Source organism: Balaenoptera acutorostrata, chromosome 4, assembly GCF_949987535.1.
Source record: "Balaenoptera acutorostrata chromosome 4, mBalAcu1.1, whole genome shotgun sequence".
Lineage (NCBI taxonomy): Eukaryota > Metazoa > Chordata > Mammalia > Artiodactyla > Balaenopteridae > Balaenoptera > Balaenoptera acutorostrata.
In genome coordinates, this window is record NC_080067.1 from 28154498 (window position 1) to 28175305 (window position 20808).

General features: G+C 39.0%; 1 protein-coding gene across 3 annotated transcripts in view; it reads right to left on the reverse strand.

The window, feature by feature from the left end:
• Window positions 1–20808, reverse strand: part of XRN1 (5'-3' exoribonuclease 1) — a 116879-nt gene that overhangs the window by 87221 nt on the left and 8850 nt on the right. For all 3 annotated transcript variants that reach the window (XM_007188077.3, XM_007188078.3, XM_007188076.3), the window contains exons 2-5: window positions 5747–5979; window positions 2152–2249; window positions 861–970; window positions 659–769 (exon numbers count right to left, since the gene is read on the reverse strand). In XM_007188077.3, the coding sequence (XP_007188139.2) occupies window positions 659–769; window positions 861–970; window positions 2152–2249; window positions 5747–5979 (552 nt within the window). The remainder of the gene's footprint in view (window positions 1–658; window positions 770–860; window positions 971–2151; window positions 2250–5746; window positions 5980–20808) is intronic.

Here is a 20808-nt window from a genome sequence, read left to right on the forward strand (position 1 = left end):
CGCAATGAGAAGCCCGTGCACCGCAACGAAGAGTAGCCCCCGCTCGCCGCAACTAGAGACAGCCCGCGCGCAGCAACGAAGACCCAATGCAGCCAAAAATAAATAAATACATAAATTTATTTTAAAAAAAGAAAAAAGTCTTAAAAAAAAAAAAAAGGAATCCAGGGGAGGAGGAGGAAGGAGACAGATGATTAGGGAAAGGAGCTGAAGGTTATTGAAGACAGATGAAGGACACAAGGAGGTTCATTATGCTCTCTCCTTTACATCTGTTTATATTTGCAAATTTCTGTAATAGAAAGTTAAAACAAAAAAAGTCTAGTAAACTTGGGTTATGGAGTCATCAGATCAGGTGGTATTAAAAATCGTGTATTAAGCATGAGAGTAAAAAGGGCCCTCTACCCTGACCTCAGCGGAGTATTCATAGCACTAGGGTCAGTCAGGTGTGAACACTAACTATAGAGACCTGTTCATCATAAACTATGGCAAAAGAACTCCTTTTCCAAATGTTTTAGAACTTTGGTAATAGCAGAAGTAGCCATCATTATTAGGTCTTCGATATTGGTTCCCACAGCCAGAAATCTTCTTTTATTAAGACCAAGTTTCTTAGATATTTAACTACAATGGCATAAGATTATAATACAATAAACATTATACCTACCAAGTCAGCATCTAAGCCATAAAGACAGTGTCTGGTGTTTGGATCATGATCTGGCTTTGCCTTCTCGGATCTGATAAATTCCATGATTTTATGTTCTCCTTCTCCAGGAGTCTAAATATAATGTTTAAAAAAAAATGCGGTAATATGCTATGTTTCTCAAGATTAAATTTAAAAAACTCTTTAAATAAAATAAGATAATAACCTCATGGCCTGAGAAATAGATGGTAACTCCTTGCCATGACTTGTCTGTAGAAATTTTCATATTTACAAAATACTTCAGATGTTCATGTAACCTGGCCATGAATTCAGTCCCTAAAAATAAAAGGTTTTTAAAAATTTAATCTGAGAGAGATATAAAAACAGTGAGTTCCCAGTGACAGCATGAAATTGGATATGGGTATCCAGGGAATAGCTATGTATAAGATCTCCCAAGGAGGTCGAAAGCTCTCTCGCTTATCTTGAAAAGCGAGTAATGTTGTATCTTTCCCAAGCAAATATCACAACTATTTCCAATTTTACCAGGCACCCCAAAATGAAGTTAATGTCAGATGGGGAAATTCAAGGAATGTTACTGCTGCCTCAGGACTATGCTTCAAATATTTTCACAGAAGGGCAGAGTTTCAACACTCCAACAAACTTCAATCTTCTATTTCTCTGCTGGATTCTGAAGTTTTTTGTTTTTTTTTAAGGCATGTAGCTTCAATAAGATTGCCAATAACAACAACTATTATCATTACTATTTTTAACCTGAAAAATTACTATTAATCTGGAAACTGAGTCTACAATGATTATGTTTCAGGAAAAGCCCAGATAGTCAATAGTCAAAGACAATACAGTCTTAAACTGTATAACGATAAAACTGGTTCTTAAATTGGGCAATGTGTCATTAGGAGACTTAATGAAAGAGAAAACTACCATAGTAAAGAATTAATCAGAAAGTACGATTATAAGATTTTTTTTCAATGTAAAGGATTATAATGATGTTAGACAAAACTCTAGGAAGGGCAGACTGTGCTGTTGCATATAAGATTAAATTTGTAATACTGATAAAGTAATTCAGCCTTAAAGTCACAGAAATCTTAACAGCCTCTGAGAAGAACAGTAAGCACTCTAGACGAGGAAAACGGGTTTCTTCTCCTGAATACAACAAGCTAGCTCTATGAACTTGGGTGAACCACAACCTCATTGAGTCAGCTTTCATACAAATAAACGGCAGAAGTAGGACTGATCTTGTAAGTTCCTGCTAGATCAGGAATTCTGTGCATCTGGGAGAGTCCTGTCCATAGGTGCCCTTATCAGCATCTATAAAACCCTACAGTGGGTCTCCATAGGGGCATTTATGACCAAGGTGACCAAACCATCTCATGAAGAGACATAACTGGGAAAATACAGCAAATAGAACCCTAAGGACAAAATAAACAGAGGTTAGAAAAGAGAAATAAATTTACATTTATATTTTAAATCTGCCAGAATTTTTCTCTCAGTGAATTTACCTGGTGTAATACAGTTGGAGTCAAATCTGGCCTCTGTAGGAAGAGTTTCTCCTTTTTCTACTGCCTTTTTAATTTTGTCTTCTGCCTCCTTTGCTGACCTTAAATGTTAAGGGGGAAAAGAAGTGCTCAACTTTCCGGAAAAAATAGAGATCTCTACATAAAGTAAACGGTTATTTAGAAGCTTTTGTAACTAAAATACTAATTCATCAATTTTAAGTTCAAAACATATAAGTTTTGAAATGTCTATAATCAATAAAGATGAGCCTCAGAATTGTTTCTTTTTATTTAAAGAATTGAGTTTTTCAGCTAGGGACTATAGAAGTAGAACATTATAACAGTATAAAACTGACAAAGAATGTTACAAATACTTATTATAAAGTAATTCTTTTCTAATCACAAATATACAGCATATTAGTTCTAGAAATAATTTCAAAAGTATAGCATAAACATTCATTATACACACTACATTTAATAATATCAAATAAGAAGTACATCATTACAATGATCTCTAAGAATATTATATAAAAATAATTATAAAATTGTAATGTATATCTTTGGGTTTCCTCATGAAAACATCTAAAATGAAAGCCTAATAACATTAATGATATCAGTAGCCAAAATGATCTCATTTTTGAGGCAACAGGGTTTACTAAGAAGAACATGATTTTTAGAGTCCGATAGACACAGGTTTGAATACTGGCATCCCAATTCCAATCTGGCTTCTCCAGTAACCCATGTGTGGCACACAAATATGCCACATGGCATACAAGTTAGGAAGTCCTGCTTTATGTACATTTTCTACAGCCTTGTTACTATAGCTCTATCTACTGTGCCCTGTGGAATTCTATTTCTGTGATAAACAAACTCTTCTTCGTATTTAACCTCTCTCTTACCAACCTCTTCAATATAACAAAAACTCTGAAGATATCAACTCATTTGTAATCTCTCCAATGGAAGCCATTCTTTCCTCTTTTCTCCCCTTCCTTCTTTGACTGAAGAAATGATTATTCAATGTTACTATGTGACAAGTTCTTGGGATACAACAAAAAAGAAATGATTCCTCTCCTCGGAGTTTACACTCTAGTGGGGAAATAGAAATTAAACAGCCATAATGTTTGATGTAGCTGCAATACGGAGAATGTTTGGGACAGGGGCAAGGTAAAACTATTAAAGTAATCTAGGTAGAAGACTATGGTGGCCTAGGCTGACAGTAGCAGTAAAGATGAAAAGAAGTAGGTAGATATGACTTAGATGTGAGGAATAAGGAAGAGGGAGAAGTCCAATTACTCTCGGACTTTGGAGTTGAGCAGCTATTTACATGATGTTATCATTCATGGAAACAGGAAACATAGAAGGAAGGCAGGTTTGAGGCAAAGATGAGTTCAGTTCTGAATATGTTAAGCCTGAAATGTATCTATGGTATCCAGAGGAGGCATTTAGCAGGCATTTGGATGTATACAAGCTCTGGAAAGAGATATCCACCAGAAAGATAAATTTGGGAGTCACCAGTACAGATTCAGTACTTAAAGTCATTGGATAAGATATCTCAGGACCCAGGACAGAACCTTAAGAAACATCAATATTTAAGACAAAGCAGAGGAAGAGAATATAACAAGGAGATTAAGAAGGTACAGTCAGAAGGAATTCCCTGGTGTACAGTGGTTAGAACTTGGCACTTCCACTGCCAGGGCCCGGGTTCAATCCCCGGTCACAGAGTATAGTTACCTGAAGGTCATGGGAAGGAAGTTCAAGAAAGAAATAATGGTCAACCCTGCTTAATACCAGAGATAAATGAAGTAATATAAAGACAGAATTATTCTCTAGATTTAGCCCCTTTAAGGAGTCTATTAATAATCTTGTAAGGAAGTTTCAGTGGCACGGTGGGGATGAAAGACAGATGGCGGCAGAGATGCGAAGAGATAAGGATTAAAGATTACGAGGGAAGAAAACAGTCGCTGTGGAGAACGAGGAAAAGCTGACGGGGGCGGGGGGGGGTTTGGGGGAAACATGGCACACTCGATGCCGCCGCAGTTCCGAGTGAGCGCTTGAGGTGGTTAGCGTCAACTGGCCCTCGACGCCCATTCCTCTCTCCTAGTCTGTCTTCTGATACCAGAGAGGTTGGAAGAAAGCTATAAAAAAATTAAACTCTCAGGCTTCCCTGCAGCTAGGCTTCTGGATATGACTTAGCTTCTTAATCTCTGGATCAGAGCTAAAGGAATAAATTCCTAGAACTACCTGTTCTGGTCAGGGCCTCTGAACTCCTCACCTTCCTGAATGTTACAGTAGTGATGCCATCAGTGGGTGAGTTCTATGGTGTTGTTCTGGAAGTCACTCTTAAAGGCGAACCTAAATTCACAACCTTTTGGCTTTTACAATGATTTTTATAGGCACCCAATCCTCTGTATTATATTTCTTTCTGCTCAGAATAGTTAAATTTCTATTACCTGCAACTGACTGATACAGTGGGCTTATATAACCCTTTCTCAACACTAGATTATCTAGCCCAGCAGTGCCCCAAAACTAGTTTAACAAATACCAGGGGAATCTGGTAAACATAGTTTCCAGGGCCTAGTTTTAAGAGGTTCAGATTAAGTAAGTCTTGGGTGGTACTTGAGAATCTAAATTTTAGTAAGAGATGGCCCTTGTCTTCAAGGATTTCACAGTTCCAATATCTTCAGTATCTTTTCTCTTTTGATATTTAAATTAGTAGAGTTTACCATCCTCTTCCCATTCTCACTGCTAGCCTTCTCCAAGGTACTCTCCCACCTTCCTTGATGATTTCCACATCTGATTCATAGGTGCCCTTTCTACTTCTTTACCTGCCATTGTGATGAAAGGAAAGGATCTATTATGCTAATGACCTATCAAACTCACTAGACTCAGGGTTTCTTTCCTTCAGTTCCAACAGCCCTCCTAACTTTACTCCTGTTACTCATAACAAGGACACTGCATGTTTTCATTGTTATTTAGAAATATTCCACAGGTCCAGGATTTTGACTTTAAAATCCTCTCTCTGTATACAACTCCTTTTCAACCTTTTGCTTCTCCTACTACCCAAGTCATACACTAGGCTGATAATATCTCGAGTGTCCTAACTTAGTTCTCTTCTCATGCTCTATCCATCCCCTTCTAATGTCATTTGCCTTTCTACCCAGTGGGGGCCCATGTTCAAGCAGGGTCAGCATCTAGCCCAGGGTCACATTAAATGTCAGTGATATTCTCATTAGAACAATCTCTCAGTTCACTCTGCAGTTCCACAGCTCAGGAAGAAATACTCCAGAAACTTTCTCTACTACTACCATTTCCAAATTACCAAGTTTTAGGAAGTCTGAAAAATTTGTGACAGAGAACAACAGAGTAACTTTATACAACCCATCATATATCTTGAGAAATGACACCTCATTTGAATTCCTAATTCGTTTACTTGATTGATAAAATGTGACATTGTAAGTCTGAGATACTTCCACTTCTGGGGGGAAATTTAAGCAGAAAAGAAACGTGAATGGGAGATGGCACTGTGTTAAGTCAATTACCTTTGAAGTAATATATTTTATTAATCTAAATAGTACTCTAAAATAAACCATAAATGTTTTACCTAAAACGCCTCCCACGCTGCTGGTTCATCTTTGCTCGAGGAGCCACACCGTCAACGGCCATGAAGAACACTTTCCTAGGTTTAATAATGCGAAACAACACCTCCAAGTAGTGAAAAATATCAGTAAAGATTTTATCATCTGAAATTCTGAAGTGAACATCATCATCATTAGGATGGGAACAATGATGTATAATTCCATTCATATCCAGGTATAAGTTATCAAATTCAGGAATCTAAAAAACAAAGAAAAATGATCAAGATCATTATTATAATCAACCACAGATACCTAGACATCTGATCAAAAGCAGGATATAGGGGCTTACTCTTATTATATAAAAACTGAGTAAACAATCACAGTTGAATAAAGAAAGTAAACAAACAGGAGGAATAAGTAAGACAGAGACATATTACGTGGTTACATTATGCACCAAAAGCTTGATCACATTTACTGTCAGGAAATTATCTACTTATTTAAAATAAGATAACCTGAGAAAACACCAAATAAAGCTCTTGGTTGATTTGGTACTCAAAATATTAGTTTCCTTTCCTCCTACAATTTGACATTAACTCCTCAAAGCCTCAATTTCCTCTATAAATGAGTAACATAATTCCCATTTATATCAAAAGGCTATTTGTACATGGTCATTAAAAGGTTTTACAAGTGATTTAAAGCCTTATTGTATATCTGGTTTTACTGAAACAGAATCATTAATTTGGTTATATTAATTTGAAAAGCTTAGATTATGCCAAGAAATTTAGGAAACTTTGAAAACTGATTTGTTTTTCATAGGTGGATTAAATAATTTTTAAACTTTGGCTAACAGGCATCCACTTTTATAGAAAGGCCTTCATGGTTCTGACTCTGATTGACGTTTCTTCTATTTAAATGTCTGTGAACAAGTAATGGGAACACTACTGAAACAAATATAAACTAACAAGGAACTAAAATGGGCACAACTGTGGTGGCCCCCAAGCTGTAAGCTTATTCAGCTTTCTGCTTTCTGGAGAACTGCTTGTCTCTTTCTTGGTATGCACTCCTGACGCTGCGGTATTGAGCGTAAAAAAGGAAAATGGCTTGCGGCCAGTTTCCTTCCAGGTGCCTGCTCTGGATCTAAGAGCCCCTGGTTGTTCCCCAGAAGAAGGACGTGCTGCCCTGAAGGGGAAGTCTGTATCTCCAGAGAATGGCCCATAAGGCATGCTGACGCATAGATAGTGGCGCATAGATAGTGGCGACAGAATTATGTGGAAATACAAGGTTTACTGATTTATTGTCTAATATTCGTTCCATACTAAACCTATATATACATTCATGCTCTTTGAATAAACTCGCCTTGCAACCATCAGTTGTCTTGGCCCTTCTGACCCCATACTGGTGCTTTTCAGTTCCTTACCCCTCACCGCCAGGAACTTCTAGCTTTCTGCAGCCGGTCTGCGGCAAGTGGCGCCCGAACAGGGACCTGAGTGCGTGAGGCATTTCGGAAGATTTCAGGTAAGTAGAACTCTCGAGTGAGATAGTGTGGCCACAAGAAATAATTTCGTTTTTAGGACGGTAACTCGAGAAAGAGTCAGAAGTAAAATAATATGGGACAAAAGGGCTCTAAGGAGCGTGATTTATTTGCTCAGGTTTTGCTTTCAATGTTAAAAGCCCGTGGAACTAAGGTAACTACCTCACAACTTCTGGAATTTTTGCAATTAGTATATGATGCTTGTCCTTGGTTCCCTGAAGAAGGATCAGTGGACTTAGCAATTTGGACTCGTGTAGGAGATGAGTTATCTAAATATCATGAAGTACATGGACCATCTTCTGTTTCAGATTCCATTTTTAGCTTGTGGAATTTAATAAAAGATTGTTTTAATCCAATTTATGATTCAGTTCCAAAATTAACAGCTAAATCTGTAGAACATATTGCTGCAGTAGCTACTGCTCCTCCGTTGCCACCGAGGATAAAGAGTGTCAATTCACTTGATGATGATGACTTTTCTTTTGATATAGCGGGTGAAGAAGCCAAATATGAGGCTGAAAAATATCCTGATGAAAATATTCTTCCGCGGTTACAGCAATTACATGTCTCTGTCCCTGTCCCTCCTAAGCTTAGTCCTTTACAACAAGCAGTACGGGGAGCTCTTAATAGAGGGGAGGATCCTTTATTCTGCTGTCCGGTGGTGGAACGACCCAATCCTCAAAATCCACAACAAAATAATCGGGAATATCAGCCTCTCTCCTTTAAGGTTTTGAAAGATTTAAAAGCAGCCTGTGCACAATATGGGCCTATAGCCCCTTTCACTATTACTATGTTGGATACTATTGCAACAGAAGCATTGCCTCCAGCAGACTGGAAATCTATTGCTCGTGCTTGTCTCACTGGTGGCGACTATTTACTTTGGAAATCAGAATATTATGAAAAGGCTGCTGAACAAGCTGAAAGAAATACTGCACATAATGTGCTAGTAAATTATGAGATGTTGATTGGGGAAGGACAACATCAGTTATTACAGGATCAATTAGCTTTCCCTTTTGTGGCTTATGCTCAGATCAATCATATAGCTCTACATGCATGGAAACATTTACCTGCCTCCACTAGGACTGAAGACCTTGCTAAAATAAGGCAAGGGGCAGATGAACCTTATGCTGATTTTGTGGCTAGATTATTACAGGCTGTTAATAGAATTATTTCTGATGGTCCTTCTGGAGCAATTATCGTCAAACAATTGGCTTTCGAAAATGCTAATAATATTTGTCAAGCAGCTATACGTCCATGGAAAAGGAAAGGAAATTTAGAGGATTATATTCGAGTTTGTTCTGATATTGGATCATCTTACTTACAGGGAGCAGCTATAGCTGCAGCCCTAACTAAGGCAGGATTTGGGCCAAATGCTAAAAGTAAAAACTGTTTTAAATGTGGGAAGCCAGGGCATTTTGCAAAAAATTGTACTGTTGATACTCCTAATATGCCTGTCATAAATTCTGTGCCTCAAGGTAAATCTCCTCCTCCCACAATTTGTCCCCGATGCCAAAGAGGATGGCATTGGGCTAAAGAATGTCGATCAGTGACTCATAAAGATGGAACTCCCTTGTCGGGAAACTTCCGGAGGGGCCTGCTCCGGCCCCATCAAACAATTGGAGCAATGTCAATAATCTCCCCACAACCTGCTCCACCGCCTCCAGCTCAGACCTTTGTTCCTGAGGGAATGGAATCTCCTCCCTTCAAAGGGCCACGCCAAATAGTGCAGGACTGGACCTCTGTGCCTCCACCCAATTCTTATTAACCTCGGATATGGGACCCCAAGCCCTTCCTACGGGAACTTTTGGGCCTTTACCCCAGGGAACGGTTGGTATAATCCTTGGAAGAAGTAGTATGTGTATGAAAGGCTTAACTATTATTCCTGGGGTGACTGATGCTGATTATGAAGGGGAATTAAAGGTTATGGTTCAAACATCAAAAGGATCTTTTCTTATCACGCCCGGTATGCGAATAGCTCAGCTTCTATTAATTCCATATATACCAGAAGGAAAAATTTTACAACATAACAAAAGAGGAACTGGGGCTTTCGGTTCCTCTGATGCAGTTTATTGGATTCAACAAATTGGTAGGGAAAGACCACAATTGGTATTAAAAATAAATGGAAGGCCTTTTTCTGGGTTATTAGATACTGGTGCTGATGTTTCTGTTATTTCGTTTATACATTGGCCAAAAAATTGGCCTGTGCACCAAACCATTACACAGTTACAAGGTATTGGCCAATCTAATTCTCCACAACAAAGTTCTCAATACCTACATTGGCAGGATGCTGAAGGTAATCAAGGAATATTCAAACCCTACGTATTGCCCGGATTGCCAGTTAACCTTTGGGGAAGAGATATATTACAACAAATGGGAATCCTATTGCTTAGTCCCAACCCTACTGTAACTAATATATTGTTAAATCAAGGGTATGATCCTAGGAATAGTTTGGGAAAAAATCAACAGGGAAATAAATTACCCTTACAGACTGATAATAAACCGGATAAAACAGGCTTGGGTTTTTTCTAGGGGCCTTGGATTCTCCTCCACCACATGCTGACCCTATAACTTGGATTTCTGATAATCCTGTCTGGGTGGACCAATGGCCCCTTTCTAAGGAGAAATTAATGGCGGCCCATAATATAATTAATGAACAGCTTGCTTTAGGCAGACTAGAAAAATCTAATAGCCCTTGGAATACTCCTATATTTGTTATAAAGAAAAAATCGGGAAAATATCGTTTATTGCAAGATTTACGTGCTGTTAATCAAACTATGGTAATTATGGGAGCTCTGCAACCAGGTTTGCCTTCTCCCGCAGCTATACCTAAAAATTATATGATTATTATTATTGATCTTAAGGATTGCTTTTTTACTATTCCTCTATTTCCGGCTGATAAGTTGCGATTTGCTTTTAGCTTACCCTCTTTAAATTTTATAGAACCTATGCAACGTTATCAATGGAAAATGCTGCCTCAGGGTATGGCTAATAGTCCTACTTTATGTCAACAGTTTGTAGCTCAAGTTATTGCCCCTGTTCGTAAACAGTTCCCTCAGATATATTTTATTCATTATATGGATGACTTATTACTTGCTTATTCTGATAAACATATTTTACTTAAGGCTTATAATTCCCTTCAAAGTCATTTGTCACGATCAGGACTAGTCATTGCTGCTGACAAAGTACAGATGAACCCACCTTTCTCATATCTTGGTAAGTATATCACAAATTATAATATTACACCTCAGAAGATAGAGATACGGACTGACGTTCTTAAAACTTTAAATGATTTTCAAAAGTTATTAGGAGATATTAATTGGCTGCGACCTTCTTTAAAATTAACTACGGGTCAGTTACAGCCTCTTTTTAATATCCTAAAGGGAAGTCCTGATCCTTCTTCCCCTCGTATTTTAACTTCTGAAGCTCAACAAGCACTCAAGCTTGTAAACAAAGCAATACAATCTGCTCAGCTAACTAGAATTGAGCCTTCTTTACCTATACTATTAATAATCTGTGCTACGTCACATACCCCTACCGCCTTATTATGGCAAGAAACAGGAATTCTTGAATGGATTCATATGAAAAATACGCCTAATAAAGTCATTACACCTTATTATGAGTTAATAGCAACCCTTGTTCAATTGGGTCGTAAAAGAAATATTCAGTTGGTAGGGTATGAACCAAATTCTATTATTATACCTTATACTACTTATCAATATTCTTGGCTATTATTTGTCTCTGATTTTTGGGCTCTTGCTTTTGCTGGATATTCAGGAATTATTGATAATCATTATCCTTCTAATAAGCTCCTTCATTTTGCTACTCAACATCTATTTATTTTTCCTAAAACTATCTGTTCAACTCCTATTCTCAATGCCCCAAATGTTTTTACTGATGGTTCTGCCAATGGCATCGCTGTTGTTATTTCTGATGACTTACTTCATAAAGAACAAACAGATCATACCTCTGCCCAACGAGTTGAATTACATGCGATTTCCTTGGCTTTTCAAATCTTTTCACATTGTTCTTTTAATCTCTATACGGATAGCCATTATTTGGTTACTATTTTGCGTAACATAGAAACTGCTATAATTGGCAATACTGTTGATTCTCAATTGTTTCAGACTTTCTTTCAACTACAAAAAATTATTCGTCAGCATGACTTTCCTGTAGCCATATTACATATTCGAGCCCATTCAGGTCTCCCTGGCCCATTGTCTTTGGGAAATCAATTGGCTGATGAAAATACAAAGATTATAGCCTTAAGTTTATCTCAACCTCAGGATCTTGCTACTCAATCACATAATTTACATCATCAATCTGCTGCTATGCTTCAAAAACAATTCTCTATTTCTAGAGAAACAGCCCGATACATTGTTAAGTCCTGCTCTAAATGTTTACCCCACCTTCCTGTTCCACAATTTGGAGTCAATCCTCGGGGTTTACTCCCTCATCATCTTTGGCAAATGGATGTTACTCATATTCCCTCTTTTGGTAAATTACAATTTGTTCATGTAACTGTTGATACTTACTCTAATTTTATATGTGCTACGCCTTTGGCTGGGGAATCTACTAAATATGTAATTACTCATTTATTTCATTGTTTTGCATCTATGGGAATTCCTAAAGCTTTAAAAACAGATAATGCTCCAGGATATACGAGTAAAGCTTTTGCCAATTTTTGTGCAACTTTCCATATTTCACATAAAACAGGCATTCCCTACAATCCTCAGGGTCAAGGTATTGTAGAACGTGCCAACCAACAATTAAAAATTACATTACAAAAAATAAAAAAGGGGGAATATGATAGATCTCCTCAGATTATGCTTAATCATGCTTTATTTATTTTAAATTTTTTAACTTTAGATGCATTTAGTCACACGCCTTATGAACGATTGTTTACAGGTCTTTCTGGAACCCCTCCTGAAAAAGCGCTTGTTAAATGGAAAGATCCCATGACTAACCTTTGGCATGGACCAGACCCTGTTTTAGTATGGGGCCGAGGCCATGTTTGTGTTTTCCCTAGGGAGGCAGACTCTCCGCGGTGGCTCCCGGAGCGCTTGGTTCGACATTATCATGCCATCACCAATAAACACCCTGACTCAAAGAATGCGTCGCCTGAGGCTCTCGCAATCGACCACAGCACACCCCAACCGGTTCCCCCGGCGGATGAGAAGAATGCAGCGACGAAGTAGGAGACAACTTGTCAGGGAGGCGAGGGGAGATCGAAATCAAATTACTTGACTGTTTCTAGACGAGAAGATTTATCCACCTTTGTATTTTGGTATAAGGATAACGTTCCCATTCACATGAATGCTAGAGTAACTAAGCTTGCTTCTAATACTTCGTTGGATCACTCTCTATGCATATATTAAGTGTATGGACTGATGGACACATTAGCCTTGATATTCAAAAGTTAAATGCCGAAATACAAGCTATTCAAGAGGCCCACCTGGACGAAGATGGACCCCAGAATTTGATTCAAGGATTATTAGATCAACTACAAGGGCTAAACCCGATACAATGGATTCATGGAGGGCTCTCAGGCCTGATATCAATTGGTGTACTACTTTTATTGGTGATCGGTTTATTACCTTGTGTTGTTAGATTTGTAATGGGGCGCTTCGCTGTCTTGCGTCAGGATGTTCATGGCTTAAAGCTACATTATCAAGCTTTAAAAAATAATAAAAAAGGGGGAAATGTGGTGGCCCCCAAGCTGTAAGCTTATTCAGCTTTCTGCTTTCCGGAGAACTGCTTGTCTCTTTCTTGGTATGCACTCCTGACGCTGCGGTATTGAGCGTAAAAAAGGAAAATGGCTTGCGGCCAGTTTCCTTCCAGGTGCCTGCTCTGGATCTAAGAGCCCCTGGTTGTTCCCCAGAAGAAGGACGTGCTGCCCTGAAGGGGAAGTCTGTATCTCCAGAGAATGGCCCATAAGGCATGCTGACGCATAGATAGTGGCGCATAGATAGTGGCGACAGAATTATGTGGAAATACAAGGTTTACTGATTTATTGTCTAATATTCGTTCCATACTAAACCTATATATACATTCATGCTCTTTGAATAAACTCGCCTTGCAACCATCAGTTGTCTTGGCCCTTCTGACCCCATACTGGTGCTTTTCAGTTCCTTACCCCTCACCGCCAGGAACTTCTAGCTTTCTGCAGCCGGTCTGCGGCACACAACTTAATAACTAGTGTAATTAAGGGATTTGAGAGTAGTCTGCCTTACATACTAATTGAAGAAAAGTATTTTGAATTTTCAAACATAAAAACATAATGGGCATTTTTGTATAAACTTAATGAAAACTATCTCTGAAACAATTATTCAAATTTTACCATATGCATAGGTAACAATACATTTTCCTGTTACTGAGAAAATAACATGCCTTTGAGTTTTAGGAGTGAAAAGTTTTGGTCTTTGAATCAATGAACACCATAAAAATATATTTATAAAACACCTATTTACATAGGATCGTACTAAGTAAAAAAAATTTAAATGCCCTTAGTGAGTATTAGACTCGAATGAAATGACAACTGTGATCATGAGGTTTTAAATGTACATTCAAGATTTACTGTTTGTTTCAAGAAATCTAAAAACCTCAATCAAAAATCTCAATGTGATTTTTTTTTTAAACTTTTATTTATTATTTATTTATTATGTTTATTTTTGGCTGTGTTGGGTCTTCGTTTCTGTGTGAGGGCTTTCTCCAGTTGCGGCGAGTGGGGGCCACTCTTCATCGCGGTGCGCGGGCCTGTTACTATCGCGGCCTCTCTTGTTGCGGAGCAGAGGCTCCAGACGCTCAGGCTCAGTAGTTGTGGCTCACGGGCCCAGCTGCTCCGCGGCATGTGGGATCCTCCCAGACCAGGGCTCGAACCCGTTTCCCCTGCATTGGCAGGCAGACTCTCAACCATTGCGCCACCAGGGAAGCCCTCAATGTGATTTTTTTTGAGGGGGTGGGGATACTTTACAAAATGATTACAAAGTTTCCTTAGGAGAATAAACATGTAAGGGAGCATACTAAAGGTAGAGTAATGAAGGAAAACGTGCCCTATATGATATTTTAAATTATACAATAGACAGTTTAATTTAACCAAATAGTTTAGAAGTAGTCCAAGTGTACACAGAAATTTAGTATATAAGAGACATTTCAAATCAGTGAAAGAAAGGGATGGGGCACCTAGGTAACTATTTGGAAACAAAACTGTATTTCACCTTATAACAAAATAAATTCCAGAAGGATTAGAAATTTTAATGTGAGAAATGTTAAGTAAAAAAATTATATACGGAGAGGGGCAAGATGGCGGAAGAGTAAGACGCGGAGATCACCTTCCTTCCCACAGATACAGTAGAAATACATCTACACGTGGAACTGCTCCTACAGAACACCCACTGAACGCTGGCAGAAGACGTCAGACCTCCCAAAAGGCAAGAAAATCCCCACGTGCTTGGGCAGGGCAAAAGAAAAAAGAAATAACATAGACAAAAGAATAGGGACGGGATCTGCACCAGTGGGAGGGAGCTGTGAAGGAGGAAAGGTTTCCATACACTAGGAAGCCCCTTCGTGGGCAGAGACTGCGGGTGGCAGAGGGGGGAAGCTTCGGAGCCACAGAGGAGAGCGCAGCCACAGGGGTGCGGAGGGCAAAGCGGAGAGATTCCCGCATGGAGGATCGGTGCTGAGTGGCACTCACCAGCCCAAGAGGCTTGTCTGCTCAGCCGCCGGGGCGGGCGGGGGCTGGGAGCTGAGGCTCGGGCTTCGGTGCTAGCCGGGAGGGAGTCCGGGAAAAAGTCTGCGGCTGGCGAAGAGGCAAGAGACTTTTTCTTGCCTCTTTGTTTTGTGGTGCGCAAGGAGAGGGGATTCAGAGCGCCGCCTAAACGAACTCCAGAGACGGGCGTGAGCCGCGGCTATCAGTGCGGACCCCAGAGGCGGGCGGGAGATGCTAAGGCTGCTGCTGCCGCCACCAAGAAGCCTGTGTGCGAGCACAAGTCACTCTCCACACCGCCGCTCCTGGGAGCCTGTGCAGCTCGCCACTGCCAGGGTCCCGTGATCCAGGGACAACTTCGCCGGGAGTACTCACGGCGCGCCTCAGGATGCTGCAACGTCAAGCCGGCCTCTGCCGCCGCAGGCTTGCCCCGCCTCCTCCATACCGCTCCCTCCCCCCGGCCTGAGTGAGCCAGAGCCCCCGAAGCAGCTGCTCCTTTAACCCCCTCCTGTCTGGGCGGGGAACAGACGCCCTCAGGCGACCTACACGCAGAGGCGGGTCCAAATCCAAAGCTGAACCCCGGGAGCTGTACGAACAAAGAAAAGAAAGGGAAGTCTCTCCCAGCAGCCTCAGAAGCAGCGGATTAAAGCTCCACAAACAACTTGATGTGCCTGCATCTGCTGAATACCTGAATAGACAACGAATCATCCCAAATTCAAGAGGTGGACTTTGGGAGCAGAATATATTAATTTTTCCCCTTTTCCTTTTTTTGTGAGTGTATATGTGTATGCGTCTGGGTGAGATTTTGTCTGTACAGCTTTGCTTTCACCATTAGTCCTAGGGTTAGGTCCGTCCGTGTTTTTTTTTTTTTTTTTTTAACTCAAAAAAAATTTTTTCTCCTAATAAATGTTTTCTTAATAATTTTTTCCTTATTTTCTATTTTTAGAAATTAAAAAAAATTTTTTAATAAGTTTTTTCATATTTTTTATTTTAAAAAATTAACATTTTTTTCTTAATAAATTTTATTCTTAATAATTTTTTTCTTATTTTTTACTACAAAAAATTAATAAAGCTATTTTTAAAGATTAAAAAAAATTTTTTTTCTTAATACATTTATTCTTAATAATTTTTTTTTCTTATTTTTTATTATAATAGCTTTATTTTATTTTATTTTATCCTCTTTCTTTCTTTCTTTCTATTTTTTTCTCCCTTTTATTCTGAGCCGTGTGGACGAAAGACTCTTGGTGCTCCAGCCAGGCATCAGGGCTGTGCCTCTGAGGTGGGAGAGCCAACTTCAGGACACTGGTCCACAAGAGACCTCCCAGCTCCACGTAACACCAAATGGTGAAAATCTCTCAGAGATCTCCATCTCAACATCAAGACCCAGCTTCACTCAACGACCAGCAAGCTACACTGCTGGACACCCTATGCCAAACAACTAGTAAGACAGGTACACAGCCCCATCCATTAGCAGAGAGGCTGCCTAAAATCATAAGGCCACAGACACCCCAAAACACACCACCAGACGTGGACGTGCCCACCAGAAAGACAAGATCCAACCTCATCCATCAGAACACAGGCACTAGTCCCCTCCACCAGGAAGCCTACACAACCCACTGAACCAACCTTAGCCACTGGGGACAGATACCAAAAGCAACGGGAACTATGAACCTGCAGCCTGTGAAAAGGAGACCCCAAACACAGTAAGATAAGCAAAATGAGAAGACAAAAAACCACACAGCAGGTGAAGGAGCAGTGTCAAAACACACCAGACCTAAAAAATGAAGGGGAAATAGGCAGTCTACCTGAAGAAGAATTCAGAATAATGATAGTAAAGATGATCCAAAATCTTGGAAATAGAATAGACAAAATGCAAGAAACGTTTAACAAGGATGTAGAAGAACTAAAGAGGAACCAAGCAACGATGAAAAACACAATAAATGAAATTAAAAATACTCTAGACGGGATCAAAAGCAGAATAACTGAGGCAGAAGAACGGATAAGTGACCTGGAAGATAAAATAGTGGAAATAACTACTGCAGAGCAGAATAAAGAAAAAAGAATGAAAAGAACTGAGGACAGTCTCAGAGACCTCTGGGACAACATTAAACGCACCAACATTCGAATTATAGGGGTCCCAGAAGAAGAAGAGAAAAAGAAAGGGACTGAGAAAATATTTGAAGAGATTATGGTTGAAAACTTCCCTAATATGGGAAAGGAAATAGTTAATCAAGTCCTGGAAGCACAGAGAGTCCCATACAGGATAAATCCAAGGAGAAACACGCCAAGACACATATTAATCAAACTATCAAAAATTAAATATAAAGAAAACATATTAAAAGCAGCAAGGGAAAAACAACAAATAACACACAAGGGAATCCCCATAAGGTTAACAGCTGATCTTTCAGCAGAAACTCTGCAAGCCAGAAGGGAGTGGCAGGATATACTTAAAGTCATGAAGGAGAAAAACCTACAACCAAGGTTACTCTACCCAGCAAGGATCTCATTCAGATTTGATGGAGAAATTAAAACCTTTACAGACAAGCAAAAGCTGAGAGAGTTCAGCACCACCAAACCAGCTTTACAACAAATGCTAAGGGAACTTCTCTAGGCAAGAAACACAAGAGAAGGAAAACACCTACAATAACAAACATAAAATATTTAAGAAAATGGGAATAGGAACATACATATCGATAATTACCTTAAATGTAAATGGATTAAATGCTCCCAACAAAAGACACAGACTGGCTGAATGGATACAAAAGCAAGACCCATATATATGCTGTCTACAAGAGACCCACTTCAGACCTAGAGACACATACAGACTGAAAGTGAGGGGATGGAAAAAGATATTCCATGCAAATGGAAATCAAAAGAAAGCTGGAGTAGCAATTCTCATATCAGACAAAATAAGACTTTAAAATAAAGACTATTACAAGAGACAAAGAAGGACACTATATAATGATCAAGGGATCGATCCAAGAAGAAGATATAACAATTGTAAATATTTATGCACCCAACATAGGAGCACCTCAGTACATAAGGCAAATACTAACAGCCATAAAAGGGGAAATCGACAGTAACACAATCATAGTAGGGGATTTTAACACCCCACTTTCACCAATGGACAGATTATCCAAAATGAAAATAAATAAGGAAACACAAGCTTTAAATGATACATTAAACAAGATGGACTTAATTGATAGGACATTCCACCCAAAAGCAACAGAATACACATTTTTCTCAAGTGCTCATGGAACATTCTCCAGGATAGATCATATCTTGGGTCACAAATCAAGCCTTGGTAAATTTAAGAAAATTGAAATCGTATCAAGTATCTTTTCTGACCACAACGCTATGAGACTAGATATCAATTACAGGAAAAGATCTGTAAAAAATACAAACACATGGAGGCGACACAATACACTACTTAATAACGAAGTGATCACTGAAGAAATCAAAGGGGAAATCAAAAAATACCTAGAAACAAATGACAATGGAGACACGACGACCCAAAACCTATGGGACACAGCAAAAGCAGTGCTAAGAGGGAAGTTTATAGCAATACAAGCCTACATCAAGAAACAGGAAACATCTCGAATACACAACCTGACCTTGCACCTAAAGCAATTAGAGAAAGAAGAGCAAAAAAACCCCAAAGCTAGCAGAAGGAAAGAAATCATAAAGATCAGATCAGAAATAAATGAAAAAGAAATGAAGGAAACACTAGCAAAAATCAATGAAACTAAAAGCTGGTTCTTCGAGACGATAAACAAAATTGATAAACCATTAGCCAGACTCATCAAGAGAAAAAGGGAGAAGACTCAAATCAACAGAATTAGAAATGAAAAAGGAGAAGTAACCACTGACACTGCAGAAATACAAACGATCATGAGAGATTACCACAAGCAACTCTATGCCAATAAAATGGACAACCTGGAAGAAATGGACGGATTCTTAGAAATGCACAACCTACCGAGACTGAACCAGGAAGAAATAGAAAATATGAACAGACCAATCACAAGCACTGAAATTGAAACTGTGATTAAAAATCTTCCAACAAACAAAAGCCGAGGACCAGATGGCTTCACAGGCGAATTCTATCAAACATTTAGAGAAGAGCTAACACCTATCCTTCTCAAACTCTTCCAAAATATTGCAGAGGGAGGAACACTCCCCAACTCATTCTATGAGGCCACCATCACCCTGATACCAAAACCAGACAAAGATGTCACAAAGAAAGAAAACTACAGGCCAATATCACTGATGAATATAGATGCAAAAATCCTCAACAAAATAATAGCAAACAGAATCCAACAGCACATTAAAAGGATTATACACCATGATCAAGTGGGGTTTATTCCAGGAATGCAAGGATTCTTCAATATATGCAAATCAATCAACGTGATACATCATATTAACAAATTGAAGGAGAAAAACCATATGATCATCTCAATAGATGCAGAGAAAGCTTTTGACAAAATTCAACACCCATTTATGATAAAAGCCCTACAGAAAGTAGGCATAGAGGGAACTTTCCTCAACATAATAAAGGCCATATATGACAAACCCACAGCCAACATTGTCCTCAATGGTGAAAAACTGAAACCATTTCCACTAAGATCAGGAACAAGACAAGGTTGCCCACTCTCACCACTATTATTCAACATAGTTTTGGAAGTCCTAGCCACAGCAATCAGAGAAGAAAAAGAAATAAAAGGAATCCAAATCGGAAAAGAAGAAGTAAAGCTGTCACTGTTTGCAGATGACATGATACTATACATAGAGAATCCTAAAGATGCTACCAGAAAACTCCTAGAGCTAATCAATGAATTTGGGAAAGTAGCAGGATACAAAATTAATGCACAGAAATCTCTTGCATTCCTATATACTAATGATGAAAAAATCTGAAAGTGAAATTAAGAGAACACTCCCGTTTACCATTGCAACAAAAAGAATAAAATATCTAGGAATAAACCTACCTAAGGAGACAAAAGACCTGTATGCAGAGAATTATAGGACACTGATGAAAGAAATTAAAGATGATACAAATAGATGGAGAGATATACCATGTTCTTGGATTGGAAGAATCAACATTGTAAAAATGACTCTACTACCCAAAGCAATCTACAGATTCAATGCAATCCCTATCAAACTACCACTGGCAATTTTCACAGAACTAGAACAAAAAATTTCACAATTTGTATGGGGACACAAAAGACCCCGAATAGCCAAAGCAATCTTGAGAACGAAAAATGGCGCTGGAGGAATCAGGCTCCCTGACTTCAGACTATATTACAAAGCTACAGTAATCAAGACAGTTTGGTACTGGCACAAAAACAGAAATATAGATCAATGGAACAGGATAGAAAGCCCAGAGATAAACCCACGCACATATGGTCACCTTATCTTTGATAAAGGAGGCAAGCATACACAGTGGAGAAAAGACAGCCTCTTTAATAAGTGGTGCTGGGAAAATTGGACAGGTACATGTAAAAGTATGAAATTAGAACACTCCCTGACACCATACACAAAAATAAACTCAAAATGGATTAAAGACCTAGGTGTAAGGCCAGACACTATCAAACTCTTAGAGGAAAACATAGGCAGAACACTCTATGACATAAATCACAGCAAGATCCTTTTTGACCCACCTCCTAGAGAAATGGAAATAAGAACACAAACAAATGGGACCTAATGAAACTTAAAAGCTTTTGCACAGCAAAGGAAACCATAAACAAGACCAAAAGACAACCCTCAGAATGGGAGAAAATATTTGCAAATGAAGCAACTGACAAAGGATTAATCTCCAAGATTTACAAGCAGCTCATGCAGCTCAATAACAAAAAAACGAACAA